Genomic DNA, 21368 nt, shown 5'->3' with positions numbered 1-21368 from the left:
TCATTTACGTGCTTGCACATGAAACGAAAATCGTACTCGGGACCAGCATTGTACAATAAAATAACTATCAATAAATAAATAAAATAGCATAAAATCCTGCAGTGAATTAAAACTGAGCAGCATATTGAAAACGGAAGCATCCAGCATTTATTAAACATATAACATGGCAGCATGACATACTATATAACAGCACAGCAAGGCAGCACAGCGAAAGGTGAATGTATTGGGGCTTAGAGTCCTATGTCATATGACTTCATACAGTACACAGAGGTGTTATGACAGTATGCAGGTAGCTGTAACGTTACTAGTTTGCAGAGATGATCTTTTAACTTTAGATCACGTTGCTGAATATTTACATAATGTACCGGCTTCACCCGGCATGCGTTGATGGTAGTGAGAATAATTTGGTGCTAGCATTACTGAGGGGACTGTCTTTGAATCCACAGGAGGACCCCCCCGGTGACTGGATCTGCGAAGAAGATATTGTGGAACTGAACGGTCACTGATAGCAGATTTACATGCCACCTGCCCCTGAAACAATGCACTATCCACACAGGATTCTTATAGCTATCTTCTAAAAAACCTAGTACAGAACTTAGGTTCCCAGTGTTTATTACATCAAATTTCACAAGTCAAGAAGAACAATGCAGACGTCGTGTCACTGGGAATCCCCAGTCTTACAAGGATATGGTTGACATGACGAAAGCTCACTTGTGTTGTCTGAGGTCTCTCATTGAGATCCACACAGTATTCAGCTTCGTAGTTCAGTTGGCTGATTGGTCTTTTTAGTTTCTTGCACATTATCTAACAATTTGAGTTTCTACTTACTAGTCTTCCTTCGAGTCGTTCACAATAAACCGGGCTCTCTCTCTGAATCAACTTTCACTGTAAAAGGCATTCGTGCAGCGGTGGTGCAGCAGCAATGAGTGCCGACGACCTCCAGCACATGGGCTACATAGCGAACCAGCTGTTGGGCATGGACACCTTCATCCACAGAATAGACTCTGCCGAAGTCATCTACCAGCCTAGGAGGAAGAGAGCCAAAATGATAGGGAAGTACCTGATGGGAGACCTGTTGGGCGAGGGATCCTATGGCAAAGTTAAAGAGATGCTGGACTCTGAAACGCTCTGCAGGAGAGCTGTGAAGATCCTTAAGAAAAAGAAGCTCAGGCGGATACCCAATGGAGAGGCAAATGTCAAAAAGTATGTAGCTGTACTTTTGTTGCATACCAAGCTATGAGTTGTTTTTCATGGAATCTCGTTCTTAAAAAGTTGCTAACCTGGGTAGACATAACTATTTTTTTGTACTATTTTGTATTTTCCAGGGAGATTCAACTGCTTCAGAGGTTGCGGCACAAAAATGTGATTCAACTGGTGGATGTTTTGTACAACGAGGAGAAACAGAAGATATATCCTTTTTAATAGCTGATACAGAGACTGTATTAGTCAGTTATCTGTAGCTTTAACTGCCAGTGATGCACATTAAGCGGAAACAAGTCTTGTACATGCAGTACTGCAGTAATAACACGCTTTAGTTGTAGTTCATGGAAATGACCAGGGGAGGGTAGTGCCTACCTATTAAACAGGGAAAGGAAAGCTCAACATAATGGGCTTGTTGCAAATCTCCTCACTTCATGAAACTCATTACCCTTTATCCGTCTAACATTAGCCTAAGCAGGGCCTAAATCTGACTTTGAGCTAGTCAGCTGCTTACCACGTACTATTTTAGATGCTTGATTCTGTCATACGTTCAACACCCACCACCAAAATCAGCAGCTGACATATCAGAGCCGGTGATTATGAAGTGCTCAAATAGTCATAAGGTAGTTATGACCTTTAGCCTACATGATTTTGCTGCTGTTGCTGAGTCACACTAGATTGAGTTGATGCATGCAGTCCTGTCTGACAGATTCGACCAGATTAACTTGGTAATTTAATGCCTGTATCATGTACGCTGTACTGTGTGATCTCTATAGTGTGATCCACAGCTCTTTTTCTCTTATCTTGTCAACATCGTAAGTACAGTACCAGTACACTTGCTATGACGGTCACTATCTGTTATTTAGATGAAGCATTATAAAATATATTGTGAGCTGTGTCGATCAGTCAACTGGAAGTAGTAAAGGAAATGCAGTCTTGTATGTAGCCTCAGTGCAAAACGTTATTTATCACAACTCAACATTTCAATCTGACGGCCATCTTTAGGGCGTTAGGAAAGTCTCCACAGTTATTTGCACAAAAGAGTGTTTGTTCGGTCTATAGTGGCTCTGTTCAAAAGTGGTTTTACTCACAGCATCAGTAACATTGAATCTGTCCAGAAGGAAGCCACACATAGAATTGAATCTACAAGCAGAATATCAAGAAGACATTTCCCTCCATTCTCTCTCTATATCTTGTATTTTCTTCGCTCTCTCCAACTCCCTCCTTTCTTCCCCCTGGCCTGTACCCACCCACAATCTTGTCTGGAGTCACTGTGGTGTTGCGTATGTCAGCCAACTAAACTGGGCTCAGCAGTGGTAATTGCCCCTGCCTGCCCCAGCCTGGCTGAAGGCAGCTGCATCATCTATCCACTCAATTTATTTTCTGGGTTACTGATTGAACCGGCAATGAGGGCAGGAAAAGTGACGTAGACTGTCCATCGCAGCCCCTCCATAACAACTTTCTTTCTCCTTCAACCCCTCCTTCCGTGGGTGTTTCATGTCCATCATGTGCCCCTCCGGCCCTTAATTAATGGGGCTGTTTAATGTAGGTGCACGTCGCTGCTCTTACAGTGCCCTCTCTCTGCTTCTCTCTTTCTCCCTTACTCCCTTGTTCCTTCGCTCTTTACCGTTCTTCCTCGCCTCACACTTTCTCTCCGTCTGCAGCTGGCTATCCATCCACCCCCGCTTTCGCTCTCTCTCTCCCTCCTCTTCGCTCCCTCCCTCTCCTCTCTGTGAGAGATGGACACTGACAAAGTCGTGACTAAGGAACTCCCTCTGTGTCATAGTGACTGTCATTATTCCTGCCTGTGTACAGTGTGCCTCTCTCTCCATACCTCCCCAGTGGTAGGAAATATAGCTATTATGTATTTGGCCGCCGACCCCCATCTCAAAATATTTTGTTCCAGGGACCCCCCAGAAGCAAAGATTGGAGTTAAAAATGTTGTCTTTAAAACATTATATTCAAAGATTAGCACATTTTAACAATTTTTCAAGAATAGCAGATCTACAAGCTCGTAGCACGGCACTCGGTGCTGCGCTATGAGCTTGTATATCTGCTATTTTTGAATAGCCAAAGTGTAAAATAATGCTTTTCAGCTCAAATAAAAAAATTACACGGATGCGTTCCAGGTCTTAATGGGCTAACAGGGCTGATGCATCTCTCACTCGACTCCTTACAGGTTCCCAGTCTCTCCAATCCCCAGACAGATGTCAAATCTGAATGTATAATCTACACTATATCTATCGGAGCTTTGTGGTGATGTGCCAACATTTGAATCAGTCGGTTGTTGAGTCTATAATTGACGTTTGCAGGCTGCGTCTGAAGTAGCCGCGTGTTAGTTTATTTTCAAGATGCCTGTTCAATCAATGTTGTTTGTAGAGTTTTATTGATCAGACTATTTGGTCAGCCATGTATCGATTGACCAGCAAAGTGGGCATTGGGATTCAGTGTCATGTGTACAGTTATTGTCTTCTGAAGTAAATATTTTTTTAATGTTTCTATAAGATCTTTTAAAACAATGATTGTGATGTGGAACAGAGCGACACAAATAATGTGTTTATTGTATCTTAATAGCATCTTAATTGCTCATTTCCTTAACTGTGTTACGTATATGGTGATGGAGTATTGTGTCTGTGGGATGCAGGAAATGCTTGATAGTGTCCCTGAGAAAAGGTTTCCAATTTATCAATCTCATGGGTAATTTATTTATGTTTGCATATCAATAATTGCTGCTACCACAGTGGCAGCCATCTAATATCTGTTGAGGGTTCAATCAGCTGCTATAGTATAACCTGTCTTTCTGGTCTGTGTTTAGTTATTTCTGCCAGTTGCTGGATGGTTTGGAGTATTTGCATGGCCAGGGCATCGTTCACAAAGACATCAAACCGGGGAATCTGCTGATTGCCACAGACGGGATTCTCAAAATCTCTGATCTGGGTGTTGCAGAGGTCAGTCATATTAAGAGCCAGACACCATTAATATTGGTATTTGAATGGCTTTTTTGTTGTTGTAATTATTAGTGTTGATAAGCATGATCAAATCTCACTTGGAATTACTGAAAATAGCGTGAACAACATGAAGATTTCAATGTTGAAGTGAGTACTATGATGTGAGTACTACCTCATGTTCCCCTCCAGGCATTGGAGCCGTTTGCAGAAGATGACACGTGTAGGACAAGCCAGGGCTCTCCAGCCTTCCAACCCCCAGAGATTGCCAACGGCTTGGACTCTTTCTCAGGGTTCAAGGTTGACATCTGGTCAGCTGGTGTCACACTGTAAGGACATATTCGAGAGCTTTGGGGCGCTGGCATACTGAATAATAGATGAATCCTAATGACCCAGTGTTGTAGACATCGCTAATGTCATTTTCTTTAAATGAAAGGTTCTAACATGGTTACCATGCATGGTAATCGTTTGTAGGAAGATTGATTATTTCTCCCCTTCAATAATACCAATTGTATTTTATATCGTTGGAAAGCCTGACTGGACACCTTTACAACTAGGTACAACTTGTAAGGATCGTGCATTCGTGGAATGAGCAACACGACTAACTGTGTGGGTAGCGCCCCCCCAACAAAAATCTAAATGGGAGATAAACTGCAACCAATGATGTGAGAGATGATGTATTGTAACATTGGCTAGCAATGTTCTCCAGTTGAATTTTATCCATGATTTTTGTAGGTTGCTATAACCTGCCTTCTCTTTTTAGATACAACATCACAACGAGTTTGTACCCATTTGAAGGCGATAACATTTACAAGCTCTTTGAGAACATTGGGAAAGGGGAGTGCAGCATCCCAGAGGAGTGCAACCCTCAACTCTCAAGCCTGCTCAGTGGTAAGAGGACCCTGGTCCAGTCCCACTTAACCACATTAACCCTGGTGTCCCTATTTCTGGCATGGCATTAGAGGCAAGAATTCTCAAAAATAGCCTAGGTCTATTGGCTCATACTTTGACATATGATGGTGTTGTGCTGGTTAAAATAGCTGATCTACAAGCTCACAACTTGATCGTATATTTTCGCCAGTTCGAGTTGTACAGTGATGACGAGGATAAATGAGACTTTTAAGTGGTCACATTAAGTTTCTGTCCTTCACTTTTGAGGTGTCATTTTTGTATAATGTGATTTTTTTTGGGGTCAGTAATAGTTGTTTTGAATATATTTTGTCATAACAGGTCAATATAGCAAAGAATGCGGTCACATTTATTTTGTACATGTGATATATGCCATGTAAATATGGCATACATTTTGTTTTTACAAAATGCAACAGAAATTCAGAACATTATTTACACACTGTCTACTGAATAGCAATCGACACTGAAAGCTGTTGCATTTAGCAGTAACTGTAACGGGGGAAGACAATCCATGAACAATAAAAAAAACTTAGTAGTGAAAATAGCTGATCTATAAGCTCACAACGTGTCGCATCACAACTTGTAGATCGTCTATTTTCACTATAGTTTGGGTCCTGGGGAGACATAAAATGTCTCTTTTGATGCTCGAGCTAAAAAGTTTACACAACATGTCTGTTCGCTTGTCCTTACATCGCACCAAAATTGACAATGGCTTACTTTTGACTGTTCCAGGAATGCTGGAGTTTGACCCTGCGAAGAGGTTCTCAATACAGCACATCAGACAGCATAAGTAAGTCATCATGTTCCAGTTTGTCAGTGACGCCGCTGCTGCAAACTTATTGCTTCAGTTCAGATGCTGGCTCAACTTATCTCCACACATGCTGAGGGGAGAGAGTGCTCCAAAAATGAAGTGCAAATTAAATTTCAGATGAAATTGGTCTCACTACAGCGCCATGGTCACACCGTGTGTGAGGCACACAATTAGCGTAATGTGTTTGAGGAAACAAGCTTTCCTTGTGTGCATTTTGTATGGAGCCTCACTCTTTTTGGGTTGTTTTGACGGCATTATTTTGAAATGGAGCCCGTTTGATTTTGGCCTTAAATGGCCAGGCTTGTGTCTTCATCTCAGCCTGATGATGACTTTGATTGATTGAATTGATTGAATATTTTATTAGGCAAAAAATGTAAACATCACAATTACATTTATAATACTTTGTCTAAAAGGTCCGTCCAAAAAAGTCCTTGCGGTCTTGCTTCCATTGGGGTCCTTGGTATTCAATTCATAGACATATAAAGTAGCAAACAAACAGTTCAAATATCAACACACAAATACTGAGAAAATATCACTATGTACAAACAAAACAAAAATGCATAAAAAATAATGTACTTAGTTACTTTACATCACTGATTGTGGGTCTGTTCACCACAATCCAGCTGATTAAAGACAAATTAATACTGAAAGGATTAGAGAACTCTTTGAAATTAATAGAGATCATACCATCCAGGTGTTATTTTCTGTGTAGGAGTTTGCCGTTGAAGGAGTGTAAAACCCTACTCTTCTTCAAAACTGCCCTAAAAGAGTACCAAAGTACCAAGAGTCTGCAATTCAAAACTGGCCCCTCTAAAAGTCAAAACCTACCAAAGTACCAAGAGTATGCAATTCAAAACTGGCCCCTCTAAAAGTCAAAACCTAGCCCCCCCCCCCCCCCCAACTGCCGTAAAGGGAGCGAGTTGCAGTCTTCATTGGCCCTCAGGTGGAATACAGCACCTGGTGAAAGAAAACATAAGGCACTTTGATTACTTCCCTGCAAGGGCAATTTTCAGAAGCTGTTTTTATCAGCAGGATAACTAACATCGTCAGTGAACGGCAAGGTGACTTATGCCTGATTTATACCTGGTTGCGTGCCGTGTCACGTGCCAAAAACAACCAATCTACAAGCTCACAACCCACGCGTCGCGGTGCGATCCGTTTGTAGATCTGCTATTTTCAGCGAGCAACACCGGATATATCAGCTGAATGAATATAAATCAGGGTTGAGTGGCCTAGCAATCAGAGAATCGTTACAAGGTTGATCTCTACACCAATCAGCCGGTGTATCCCTTTAAATGTGTTCACTTGTTCAAGTTGTCTTGAGTGTTGGTGAAATGTGTAAAAAAAAAAATAGAAAAGAAGGAAAAGAAAAGCTAAATAAATGTTGAAATAGTCTCTCCTGCAGATGACTTGCCTCTCTCTCTCTCCCCGTCTGTCTTTGAGCTAGCCGTTTAACCCATTAAGACCGGAGACGCATCTGTGTGTCATTTTTAGATTCCTTTGGCTATTCAAAAATAGCAGATATACAAGCTCATCGAGTGCGTAAGAGCTTGTAGATCTACTATTTTTTTGAAAGAAATATTGACGATGTGTGCAAATCTTTGAATACGTTTTTAACTCAAATCTTTGCTTCTGGGGGTCCCTGGAACAAAATATGTTCAGGTGGGGATCCACCGCCAAATACATATCATTTTGGGAGGTTCTTGACATGAAAAACTTTATGAACCATATAGCAACATAAGTTAAAAAAAAGAAAACTGTTAGGAAGACATTTGTAGAATCCCCAGAAAAAAATTCATATTATATAAAAATAATAAATATAAATATTGAAAGATTCTCACGATTTTTCAAAAATAGCAGATCTACAAGCTCATAGCGCGGCACTCGGTGCCACACTATGAGCTTGTAGATCTGCTATTTTTGAATAGCCAAAGGAATCTAAAAATGACACGCAGATGCGTTCCCGGGTCTTAATGGGTTAAAGACTCTCGGCTACACAAGCACTGATGCTCCTGCCAGTGCTGGCTACAGTTACCATGGGAACAAATGACTGAAGCGTATCTATGTGCTGGCGTTGTAAAAAAAAAAAGGAAGGGAGCGGGAGGGAGGAGGGAATGTCGTGATTCTGTTCCACACTACGGAACAGCTTTATAATCATATGTCATTTTGATTCACTGTTTTGAGTGTGAAATTGACTCTATTAGAAATGATGCAAACAGGCAGATTGCATGCACTGAGTGAGCGTACACACACTCAGGTTTGTTATTGGTCGCTGGCAATTCCTGGCATTGATAATGTGCCTCCTCTTGCTTTCCCCCTCTTTTGTACTGAACATTTACTACACGCACACGTCAATTCATGAGCCTTCTTTTGCCTATACCTCTCGATATATACTTGGCAGTGCTCATTGACTCCCGGCTATGAATTATTCCAGAATCAAACCTGTCTCTCTCTGTCATATGTGTCAGCTTTCTATTTACCTGATACCACAGGCCAGAATAAGCAACAGTGGGGGAGGAAATGGTATGTGTGGGGGGAAAAAAAAGAGCGACTGTTTAGTATAAATATTTAAACGAGCAAAAGGGCAGATGGGTCTTGAGGATTAATTACCTTGCAGAGTGTAAATATGAACATTAAGGGGGACTAACAATGGGGTAGGAGCACCATGTTTGAGAGGATGCCGTTTTAACCCATTAAGACCTGGAAAGCGTCTGTGTCATTTTTTGATTTGAGCTAAAGAAAAACTACATTTTACACTTTGGCTATAAAAAAATAGCAGATATACAAGCTCGTAGCGCGGCGCTACGAGCTTGTAGATCTGCTATTTTTGAAAAATCATGAGAATTTGTGCAAATCTTTGAATAACTATTGTTTAAAGCGAACATTTTTAACTCTTATTCTTTGCTTCTGGGGGTCCCTGGAACAAAACATTTTGAGATGGGGGTCAGCGGTCAAATACATGTCATTCTTTAGGGTCCTTGACATGAAAAAGTTTGAGAACCACTGATATAGAAACATACGTTTTTTTCAGAAAACTGTTTTAGAAGACATTTGTAGAATCGGCTTCAGGTCTTAATGGATTAATGTGATAATGTTCAAGTGAACAGACATTTTTTGGGTTAGCCAACCAATGTACAGAATGACGCGGTTCCAAGAAATGGCAATAACCGTAGCAATCATTTTCTATGCTCTGCTCATGGCCATTTATTCTGTTGGGTTTCTGTAATTCATCCTTTTTAGTGATGTAATTGCTCATTATTTGTATGCAACTCACTGTGATGGAGGTAGCAGAGCGAAGACAGTTACACTGTACAATCCTGAGTGCAAATTTAACTCTGAGAGTGTAACAAATGGACCCATACGGGTACATTTGGTTACCCTTTTTGTGAAATTGTGTAAATGAACACTCAGGATTGTACGGTCTAAACACTCAGCTGACAATTAGGGTGGGCAGGTATTGCTTTCCGTTTCAGGGAAAGGGAACATTTTTGCACATATCAGACCTGAATGTTAAAATGGAACATAAAAACTTGTACCGTCGAAGACAAAAGCAGAAGTGTTCTACGTGAGAACGGTGCAAAGCAATCCCACATTGGTCCAACTCTTGCGTACACATACTCACACCTCCCACTCATGACACACTCCACTCACACACCGTCCACACTTGTGCCCACGGATACACACAAACTACTTCACACAATAAGCCCCCCCCACACACACACACACACACACACACACACACACACAGCTACATACATTGTTAACAAACTGTGTCATGACTACCTACTTCGTGGCTCGCTGCCGTCACCGACGAGTTATGAAACAAAAGGCCAAGGTCTCCTCATCCCTCTATCTCTGAACATTACTCGCATCTCTTCTCACACAGAGAATGCAGCAGCACGACGCTACACAAAGCGGGAGCTGGAGAATTGACAATTTCTGGGAATTGGAAGGCCGTTTTTTTGTCTTTGAAAATAGCCGTCATCTTAGCAGAATAAAAGCCACCTCCTGCAGAGTGTAGAGTCAGAGTGTAGACTGCTGCAGTGGAAATTGCATCCAGTGAATACAAGCTTGTGGGTCTTTTTTTGGTGTGTGTGTGTGTGTAATGTCCCAAGCTTTATCTATTTTTCTTCTGAATACCCTTCCTGCTTGTAGTGTAGGCCTAAAGCTCTGCCAATTAACCCATGAAGACCTGAGGCTGATTCTACAAATGCCTTGTAAATCGGTAGTTCTCACACTTTCAAGATTGTTCTAAATGTTCGAAAATAGCAGATATACAAGCTTCGTGGCACGCTGCGAGCTTGTATATCTGCTATTTTTTTGAATAGCCAACGTATAAAATCTAAAATGACACGGATGCTTTCCCATTTTTATTGGGTTAAATGTGGTCCATGAGCCATTGATTGACTTGGCTACAGTATCATATTTATTTCTTATCACTGTTAAGCAACTTAAGCAGCTCTTTTATAACTGTTGAAATTGTTATTCTTTCACTGTGGCATTTACCTTTATATTTCCCAATACCCAATACCGCAGCATTCATAGTCACAGACACTTAAGTTATTTTCCTTAATAATCAAAAACCTATTGAGGAACTTACCTTTTGAACATTGAAATATATACTAAATGTATATTGAAGTGTGATATATTGCTGTCGGGCAAAATATTCGTATTTCAATGTATGTTTTTCCGTAAATTAATGCCCTACTTTGTCATACAAGAGCGTCACGCAAAAGTAGTGAAAATAAAATGGCCGTTCAACAAACTCACAACGCGTTGCATCTTAGGCGTAGCATTTTTTAGACATTGAAATTGAAAATGATTGTGTCTGTGGGTTTTATAAATATTTAACCAATGAACGGTATAAATTAAAGCGGCACTATGTACATTTTTTTAAGGAATACAATTTGTATGGCTGAGTGTTAAAGGAGTTCACCCAAAAAATTACTTATCTTCTATCAATTACCGGTACACACCCCATGAAGCCTTGATTTCATGGATTTATTTTTGTTTTTGTGGCATTCCTAAGACAATAATTTGATGACCGTGTGTATTTCCGGTAGGTTAAGAATGCGACAAAAACAAAAAAGAATCCATGGATTCAAGGCTTCATAGGGTGTGCAATTGATAGAAAATAAGTATTTTTTGGGTGAACTCCTTTAATACAACATAACTTATTCAATTGGGGTGGTTGTATTTTGTCTCCCTGCTCTTCTATTGAGACATTTGGATCGGCATTTCATTACAAAGGGTGAGGTTTGAGACAACTCTTAACACTGTTCTTCTCGAGTTTGTAAAGTACTTAAGCGACTCCGTTGTGCAGTATAAATTAAGCTGATCACAGACGACACATAAATGTCCCACGATTCTCATTATAATTTATAGAGCCGTGAGCCTTATCACCTTGCTGCTTTGCTTGTCTTCTAACAAGTTCTCACGGGTCTGACACATCTTGCGAGTAAAAATAGCGTTTAGAGAAGTTATCAAAAAACTGGTTTCATTAATTTCATGTTGAATTATTGTGAAAAATATACCAGTGAAAGATGATATCAAAAATAACTATTACATTGAAAAGCGTACACAGTATTCACTGTAAGTATTATCAATTTGCCAATGTAAAGTTTTCTCGTTACTCCGTGGCTTCATTTGCAGGCCTGCAACTAGGCTAAGACATTATAATTGATGATAATCGACTAAAGGCTGCAGCATACTCCAACGACCAAACATGAACTTTGTAGGGCTGTATCCAAACGTTCGAAGGTTCGAACCTTCGTTCGTTATGTCAGCATTCGAATTTTAATTAATGAGTTCGAACCTCCGCTTTTTTTTATATAAATATATTTAAAAAAAAAAAAAAAAAAAAAATGAAAAATATATATCAGAATGTGATATATATCAGAATATCACAGTAGGTCTACTATGTTGTGTTGACAATAATTTGAAAGTCACGAAAGTCACGCACGCTCGCACGCACAGTGTGTCTCTCCAATGATTCCACACAGTCAGCGAGTTGGGTCATAATCAGGATATCAATAATGGCAGCTGCAAGCGCAACAAGTGGGGAAATACTTCTCATTAACAGAGGATAAAAGAAAGGCTGTGTGTCAAATATGCGACAAACATATGGCATTCCACGGTGGCACAACAAATCTGGCTGCTCATGTAACAAATGTAAGTATCGGCGCACCGGAGGAAGACGGTGCGAGCGAGGGAGAGGAGACTGAGGCCCCAGCGGGACCACTGCCCAAAAAAAAGAAACAGCATGAGATCGAAATGTTGCTTCAGTCGGGGGGTGAGGAGGAGGAGGGGGAGGAAGGCGACGGAGACTCTGTTAAAAAAGAGATGGAGCGTTACCTTCAAGACAGGTCCAAAGTAAAGTCCGGCCCGCTAGTGTGGTGGAAGGCGAATTCTGACCGCTACCCGAAACTTGCGTTGGCAGCAAAACATTGCCTTTGTATCCCAGCCACTTCCACAGCATCGGAACGCATCTTTTCCAAGGCAGGATATATAGTTAATAAGACCAGGAGCTGCCTCCTCCCTGACAATGTGGACAAACTAGTGTTCTTGGCACACAACATGAAGAGAGTATAGGAGAGGTGAGGGCCGAATCGGCAAGACTTTTTTTTTTGGTTCGTCACGAGACGAGAGTGACGAGAGTGAGACATTTTATTTGTCATTGTTTGTTAACTGTTTCAAGCTTCCACGCCCTGCCATACTTATGTTTTATAGTTGTTTAATGTAACTAACAGCCCTGTGCAGAATAGTGTCTGTCGTATTGTTAGATATTGGCCAAAAAGAGAGCGAGTTGTCTGGAGAAAAAAAAGACACTGAAAATGAATGCGCCATTGCGCCTGTTTTATTTTTTATTTTTCTGCATTGCTTGTATACTGTCTGGTTCTGGGAGCGAACGACTTAAGCAATAAATCCTAAACTTTGGGAAATATCTTGTCTTGTTTGATCCTTAAATCCTTTCAATACATTATGGGCATTATGAAACCACTTTTTTAAAAACCAATAGACTATGCAATGTCGGCTCTATAATGAATTGCAGCTTGGTTAAAGGCACGTTCGTTTTATTAATTAAATAAACACGATGGTTCGAACGAACGTCCTTTGATAGTTCGAAAGTCGAACCATCGTTGTATTAATTAATTAATAAATAAAACGATGGTTCGACTTTCGAACCATCGTTTTATTAATTAATTAATAAATAAAACGATGGTTCGACTTTCGAACCATCGTTTTATTAATTAATTAATAAATAAAACGATGGTTCGACTTTCGAACCATCGTTTTATTAATTAATTAATAAATAAAACGATGGTTCGACTTTCGAACTATCGTTTTGTTAATTAATTGATTAAAAACGATGGTTCGACGTTCGAACCATCGTTTCATTAATTAAATAATTAAATACGATGGTTCGAACGTCCGTTCGAAATTCCTCCCCGAAGTTCGAATCCTAAAAACAGGGTTTGGATACAGCCCTAGAACTTTGTTCAGCTAGAGTATGTCTATAAGAACTTCGGCAGTGCCTTTCGGAACTTTGTTCGGTACAGTAGTTCGATGTCACAGTAGTTTTTATAATCGATTAAACTTATCTGACTGCCCTATTCATTAAGTGCCTGCATCATCATCACTGTCTTTCAGCTGGGTGAGGAAGAGGCACCCGGCCACGGAGCCTCCCGTACCCCTGCCCCCCAGCGCTGACCGCAGGGACCCCTGGCGCAGCATGACGGTGGTCCCCTACCTGGAACACCTGCATGGCTATGGGGAAGTGGACGAAGAGGAGGATGACGAAGATGAGCTTTTCTATGGGGACAATGACGTCATGTACTCGCATGGCTTCACTCCCACAGGTTAGTGTGACAAGCAAAGCCGAGAGAAAATCATTTCAAAAGATATTGACGTTATCCGGACTCTTTTATCATTTCTATTTTTACGTCATGATAGAAATGATATGTAGTTTTTAGCGCAGCTACTAGCGGCACTATGGCGATGTCAGTTGGCCAATCAGTCAGTCCTTCCTTCCATCTACCAGTTTGATCCTAAACAACCAGGGTAAAATGTTTTACTTCCAATTTTTGTTAAATTTCAGTTTGTTATGAGTTGCTGGCCATTTCTATTTGGTTTTAGTATTACTAGTTTTGAGAAAACTGCCGACCGTGGCCTTTACCACCCCTCGCTTTAAAGGAAAAGCAACACTATGACCTCTGCTTTGTCTCAATGAATTAGTAGAGTAGTTATGAAAAGATTTCTCAAGGCTTTTAGAGCTTTTTACTTTTACTACATAACTGTAGTAGTTTTTTGTAAACAGTGTCACAATTTCCCTAAAAGCACTGCACAAGAGTCTTTTAATAAGAGGCCCAACAATTTGTTTCCCACTGTATGACTGTGCTCTCACCTCTTGTTTCTGCTACTTCACAATTGAATAGACGCAAGGACAAGTGAATCATAACTCATTCACTGCCTGAATTATTTCTGGCCGCGTTTGCCCACTGCCAGAGATTTTTCTTTGGAAAAAAAAGTACTCAGGAGCCGAGATACAGAATTTTTAAGTTAACAAGGAAGTGGATGGGAGTCTAGATCTTCGAAAAATCATATCTCCTCGGTCTTTGGGTCAAATTGAAAAAAAAGGAAAAAAAAACGTTTTTTACGTCCTAGGCAGGTTTGGTAATTGGAAAAAAATATGTTTTTTTACGTCCTAGGCAGGGAATGAGTTAAAGGACGACTTCACCGCTTTTCAACCTATCTTCATATAATTGGTCCTCACTAATACTCTTGATAAAATGGTACAATTTTTTTCTACTTGGTCTGTGTCTCATAGGAGGGCTGTGGACAGTCCAGAAACCTGTCTACCAGTGACATCATTGTTAGGCATGATTTTTTTTTCCAACAAGATTTCACATTTTTTATTTAGATTTTTATTAACAAAGAATACAAATGAAAACTAATCAACCTGACCGTGTTGATTAGCCAGTTTTGTCAAAGGGTTGAACACTAAAGCAGAACACTGAAGAAGTAAAACATATATACATAAACTTAGAATATCTAAACAGCATAAATCTGAAAAATTGTGGATGGATAGAGCACTTGGGATAAAGTCAAGCAATTTATACGAAAATGTGTCGGATATTGATGCAATATGACCTTTTTTTTATGAATGTTGTCTAGACACATTTCTTGCCATATGGTAACTAATATTTTTCATCGGAAGAGTGCCAATTAAGTCTCGCTCCATTCCCACCCCCTCCCCATTTCAAAACTATTTTCTCAGTTTTTCAGCTGTCACACACTCCCCCTCCCACAATCCTTTTAGTTTTTCTTTTTTCTAGCTCCTTCTATCTCCCTTCCTTCCACTCTCTTCATAATGTCGGTAATCTTAGAGCCAGACACTTTTGTCCTTGTTGCCAACCAAGAGAGGTACTCTTTTGGGGGAAATCACTGATTTCTCCAGTGTGATGGGCATTTTGTCCCGACAGGGCTGGTTCTGTAGAGGGGCTAATGGCAGACTTGGTGATAGTCTGGGGCTAATGGGCTATGCTGTTTAGCAGAGCTTTCTGGACATCACTGTTTTTCTGTCTCTGGGGTCTGCTTAGTACAGTTGTTTTCTGTATGATCTGACCTAGCTGTTGGCTAAACAACAGACAGCATCTTATCTGTAGGGAAGGAGAGCTTTATTCTGGTACATGATAAAAAAAAATTTGGTCTTTCTGCCAGAAAGCATTCTTGAATGATAAGTTTTACACTTATCATTGTTTATGCATGTCATGTTGTCATTGTATGACAATGTTTCTGTCCAGGGTGTCCCTGATGAGTGTGGCATGCACTCTTGAAAGCTCCAGAAAGACACATTTGTCTGAGCGAGACCACAGAGGACCAGTTAGTTTGTCAGCCAGTCAGCCAGTCAGCCAGTCAAGGCCAGATTATACTGTGTATATCCGTGTAGGTCTTCTAGGTTGAGTTCACATGATGTAAATGTTGTCACCAGTTCATTAACCACACGGCAATAACATTGTTGAATGGCTGACCTGTACATGGTCACACACAGCTTAGCTTAGGCAAGGTATTGTTTTATGTCCTGAAAAACAATACAGGTGCAAGCAGGGTCTTTTATTCAATCATCAGGAACATTCATTCACCAAACATGTCCGTAGTCTTTGCTGCTTTAAACCGGCAGCATACTGTATACTAGTGTTGATTTTGACAGCAAATTTTGATTTAGTTTGTCATAGTCTTTTGAATAAAATTCCCTTTAGTTTAGGCATATTTTAGTCTAGTTTAGAAATGTTTTAGTTTGTCTAGTTTCAGTCGACAAAATATACGATTTTAGTCGACTAAATCTACAGTTGATTTAGTCGACTAAAATGTGTTTTGGCGGTGCCTTGATGGCGTCGTAATGGCTGATTTTACACTTGGTTGCATGCTGAAAATAGCCGATCTACAAGCTCACAACGCGTCGCTGCGACGCGTTGTGAGCTTGTAGATCGGCTATTTTCAACATGCACACCCTAGCGCAACCAAACATAAAATGACTTGTCTTTTAGTTCTACTGGATCTCTTCTCCACTAGTCCCTCACTAATATTTTAGTCTAGTTTTTATTTGTTGACGAAATTGTCAATATATTTAGTCTTAGTTTTAGTCATCATAGCTTAGTTTTTATTTAGCTTTTATTTCGTTTTTGGCAGTGAAAAAAGGTAGTTGACGAACATTTTTCGTCATAGTTTTAGTCGACGAAATCAACACTGCTGTATACTCGATGCCGTTCCGCTTTGAGTTCTGAACGTGGTGATTTTTGCCAACCTGGGACTGCTCTTTGTTTTCATCACCCTTCGACACGCTTGAAGGTGGCTCTCCACCAAACAGACTACTACCGACTGGCAGACGAATGAAGTCGGGACCACTCTGGAGATCAGTATGTTGGAATAAGTTGCTTTCTGTGCACCTGAGCTGACACCGACAGACTGCTACTATGGCGCTAAAAATAGCCCATGGCTCGATGTCTTTTTCAACGACAAACTCATGAACACGTAGATTCTTAAATCATAAACATAACTACTGCACTGCAGGGTGCCTAGTCTAAATACAGATAACCTTGTGTCCATGCCCTATTTTGGTGTAGCATATATCTTTTGTATTTATCATGGATTATAATCCATTGCACAGGAAATCAAGAATGGATTACAATAATTTTAGATCCTCTATAATCAGTAACATGTGGGTGATGCTTATGTGTATTAAAATATAGTTTTATTCAAATGCAAACAAAGACTAGAGTTTAAGGTGCAAACGTCAGACAATCTGACAGCTGGCTTTTGAATGAGATGAGCCACATGCGCGTCTTTGGACACCGGTATTTTAACTCTGCCATACTCAGCCAATTCAAAGGCCTCTATAATCTGTTCAGCGTCTATTTTCATTTGGTGTATCACTCATGTTTTTATTACCTCTATATCAAATGTTATGACGTGGAAAACGAATATCGGGACTTGTTAGTCAGACCTGCCTCATTGGAGTGACAGCATAATTGATTTGACCTACGTTTGCGCATTGCACTCAGGGGCATGATGTAATTAATTATTTGGGCGCACCTGTGTAGATTCCAATAGCTCTACTCTGTATTGCATTTTATAAAGCGCCCCACTACCCTTCCTAGCAGCCAACCAAAGAGCTCGGTCTCCTCTCCGCCAGCCCGACGTTCGCTTTCACGATACGACAGCGTCGTGTGTCTTTAAAACACTGGAAATCTCGAGTGCAGGAACTCCTACAATGAGCACTCATGACCTTTTTCTTTTCTTGTTTTATTAAGAAACCTTTCTCTTCCAGTCGATGGACACTGGACGTCCTCTGCAATTCTTATGAAGTTCCATGTTTTTCCATCTTCCTCTCATAATTGCGATGACGACTTGGTGAGTCAGAGGAGGTGACATAAGGACAGTCTGCAACGTAACAGGCCCTCGAAAACCACTCTCAATCGGCCTCCTTCTATCATTGACTTGCCATTCAACTTTAGGAAATGGTCCTTTTATTCGGCCTTATTACACATCAGTCCTGCAGGCCTTCTGTCCTTTGCGGTCGCTGGGGAAATTATGTCTATTTATTAGTCTATACTTTTTGCTAGTCTTTCAATAGAAACATTTATTTGTTTTCTACTGTAGAATGTAATGAGCTGGCCTTGATTGTGACTGTGTGTCCACATAGGACCCAATTAAATCAGGAAAACATGAGGAGCATCACTCTTCTTTCCTGTTTGTTGATTTCCCCGCCCCCAGTATGCCAGGCATCATTTTCCTTTGCCAATTCATTGTACGTTGAGTATGCTGGACCGGAATTCTCTGTATGTGTGGTAGGAAATTAGATTCCACCCCCTTCCATCCAAAGTGAAGGCAACCTATTTTCACGTAATTCCATTCAGCTGTGTCTACAGTGTTGCATAGTTGACGTCTGTTCGAGACTCTGTTATGATTCGATTATTTCCGTTACTGTCCTATGATGTTCATTGACGTCTGTTTGAGTGTCTGTTCCTGTTACTTGCGGGCCTATCGTGTTCATCTCCCAGTCACTAGAGCCAGGGCCATAAGGTTAAGACGGGTCACCAACAGTCAAATGCTGGTCAATTTGGGCTTTGGCTTGGTATAAAATTGTCTAATCTACCAGGAACTTTGACAGACAACCAGCCTCCATTTGAAGGTCCTATTCTATTCTGAAAATGTAGTACAGTACACAAAAAATGTAGGTACAAAAAGGGAAACTGACCAAGATAATAAAATGTGCAGAAATAATCCACAGTTCTGTTTTTAAATTGTATCTTTGGGAGAAACAATTATTGATGAACACAAAGCTAGATTAACTCTTTAAGACCGGGAGAAGCATCTGTGTCATTTTTAGATTTGACCTAATATAAAAAGCATTATTTTACACTTTGGCTATTCAAAAATAGCAGATCTACAAGCTCATAGTGCGGCACCGAGTGCCGCGCTATGAGCTTGTAGATCTGCTATTTTTGAGAAATTGTGTGCAAATGTGTGCAAATCTTTGAATACATATTTTTTTAAAGCAAACATTTGTAACTCAAATCTTTGCTTCTGCGGGTCCCTGGAACAAAACATTTTGAGATGGGGGTCCGCGCACAAATACATATACATTTTCGGGTCCTTGACATGAAAAAGATTGAGAACCAATGACATAGTAACATACGTTTTTTTTTAAAACTGTTTTTGTAGAATCGGCCTCAGGTCTCAATGGTTTAAACAACATTATAGGAAAACACTGTAAACATCCCAAATCAGTTTTAGGGTGGATTACTACTGGGGTTTTAGTCGTGTGCAGGGAGGCTGGACCCCATAAAGCTGTTGCCTATCAAGAGCATTAGAATTGAACCCACGCAGAGCCTATTTTGCTACAATTCAACCCACTACAGTGAAAAAGCAGCATAGGTTTTGACTGCAGTGCTGAAAGAGAGCAAGGGATGTGTGTGTGTGTGTGTGTGTGTGTGTGTGTGTGGCAAACCTTGCCTGATTTTGTGACAACCCTTAAGTGTGCGTGCCCACACAATGGCCTCTGCAACCCTTTCTCGGCAATGATTCCCGGAAATGTGCATGTTCTCCCTTGTTAGCCGCCGCTCACTAGTAGACCGAAAATCGGCCATTAGAGGAGAGCGAGTCTTTAGGTTGCCATAGCAACTGGGTGAGTCATTCTGCTGCAGTCAGTTTAGTCACACACCCGCACCGACTGTATGTTTCCCTTTCTCCATCTTGCTCTGTGTCTCTCTGCCCTCCCACACATCCAAACCCCCCCCCTTAGTCTCACCTTAACCCATCATCATTTCTCATTTGCCTTCATTCTTTTCCCATTTTGTTTGCACCACAATATGATCAGATCTGGACCGGAGATGTATGACTGGCATGGGTTCCTTATCCCAGCTATACATTATGATCCCCAATTATGGTGGGGAGAAGAAAAACACAAATCAATGTGAGGATAGAGTACAGGGCTGTGTGTGTGTGTAGGGGGGGGTTACACATTTCTGTGCATGTGTCCACTCATCCATGCCACATAGGATTGATAGGTGGAGGCTATAGTGATAAAGGGCGAGCGGAATGTCACTGCTCTAGCTTTGATTACTTATCTCTTTAAGACCGGGAACGGCTATTCAAAAATATATGCAAATATTGTAGATCTGCTATTCTTGAGAAATCATGAAAAGTTGTGAAAATATTTGACTTTTTTTGTAACTCAAATCTTTGCTTCTGGGGTTTCCTGGAACTGAATATTTTACAAATGTTCGCTTTTACAAAAATATATAATCCAAGATTTTGCCACGAATTTTCACGATTTTTCAAAAATAGCAGATCTACAAGCTCATAGCGCGGCACCGAGTTGCTTGTATATCTGCTATTTTTGAATAGCCCAAAGAAATCTAAAAATGACACACAGATGCGTTCCCGGTCTTAATGGGTTATTTATGGGTCAGGCTAATGAGTAAACCCACCGCTGACAGCACACACTATGGGAGATTGGGGGGGGGGGGGGACACGAGGAGCAAGAGGAAGCACTAATTTGCCTCAATCTAAGAGCGCTGTTTACTCCCCCCTTATAATAGCCCAATTTGTGCAAATTAGGTTATTATTTTATATTTGTATGTTTTAGTATGATTGGAATTTGTGAACGTACGGCTTCTAGTGCGCAATTCTTTCTAGGCTTTTTGTCAGCAAACATGAATGCCTCATAAAAATGTTGCAGCCCCAAATGAAAGTGTTTTTAAAGTGCTGCTACTGTACATACAGTAACTATGACTAAAGCTCGTCTCACCAACTTTGTGCAATATATGCATTTCGAAATGTTTCCCCCTTTTCAGAAGTAAATCGGCTTAAAATGTCCGGCTCTTGTGTTGTGGCCGTTAGCTTTACTATTTAACCCTTTAAGACCTAGAACGCATCTGTGTCATTTTAAGATTTGAGCTAAAAAAAGCATTATTTTACACTTTGGCTATTCAAAAATAGCAGATCTATAAACTCATAGTGCGGCACCAAGTGCCGCGCTACGAGCTTGTAGATCTGCTATTTTTGAAAAATCGTGAAAATGTGTGCAAATCTTTGAATATATATATTCTTTTAAAGTTTTTTTTTTTACTCAAATCTTTGCTTCTGGGGGTCCCTGGAACAAAATATTTTGAGATGGGGGTCGGTGGCCAAATACATATAATTTTGGGGGTCCTTGACATGAAAAGGTTTGAGCACCACTGATATAGAAACATAGGTTTTTCAGAATACTGTTGGGATTTAGAAGACATTTGTACTGTAGAATCGGCTTCCGGTCTTAATGGGTTAAATTAGCTGAATATCCCCTTGTACAGTACTTTGACCTGTTCGCAATAATAGTCTTATAGCTACTTATGACCTATTGTATATTCTTTGTCACATGACAAATAGCGTAACTATTGGTACATTTTTGCCTATAAATGACATGACCAAAATAGGGACGCCAGGTTGGAAGTGGTTAC

General features: G+C 40.5%; 2 protein-coding genes across 2 annotated transcripts in view; one reads left to right on the top strand and one right to left on the bottom strand.

Annotated features, from left to right (window-relative positions):
• hcn2b (hyperpolarization activated cyclic nucleotide-gated potassium channel 2b) overlaps positions 1–21368 on the bottom strand; it is a 247604-nt gene that overhangs the window by 138601 nt on the left and 87635 nt on the right. The gene's annotated exons all lie outside the window — the stretch shown is intronic.
• Positions 1–21368, top strand: part of LOC308087607 (serine/threonine-protein kinase STK11-like) — a 28248-nt gene that overhangs the window by 431 nt on the left and 6449 nt on the right. Inside the window, exons 2-9 of the mRNA XM_080431578.1 lie at positions 447–1203; positions 1326–1409; positions 3808–3897; positions 4016–4148; positions 4338–4474; positions 4909–5036; positions 5787–5844; positions 13516–13724. Of these exons, the coding sequence (XP_080287704.1) occupies positions 923–1203; positions 1326–1409; positions 3808–3897; positions 4016–4148; positions 4338–4474; positions 4909–5036; positions 5787–5844; positions 13516–13724 (1120 nt within the window). The 5' untranslated portion in view covers positions 447–922. The remainder of the gene's footprint in view (positions 1–446; positions 1204–1325; positions 1410–3807; positions 3898–4015; positions 4149–4337; positions 4475–4908; positions 5037–5786; positions 5845–13515; positions 13725–21368) is intronic.

This window comes from Gymnoscopelus braueri, assembly GCF_963280865.1.
Source record: "Gymnoscopelus braueri genome assembly, chromosome: 6".
Lineage (NCBI taxonomy): Eukaryota > Metazoa > Chordata > Actinopteri > Myctophiformes > Myctophidae > Gymnoscopelus > Gymnoscopelus braueri.
Note: the sequence above shows the minus strand (reverse complement) of the source record. Positions and strands in the feature narration are given on the sequence as shown.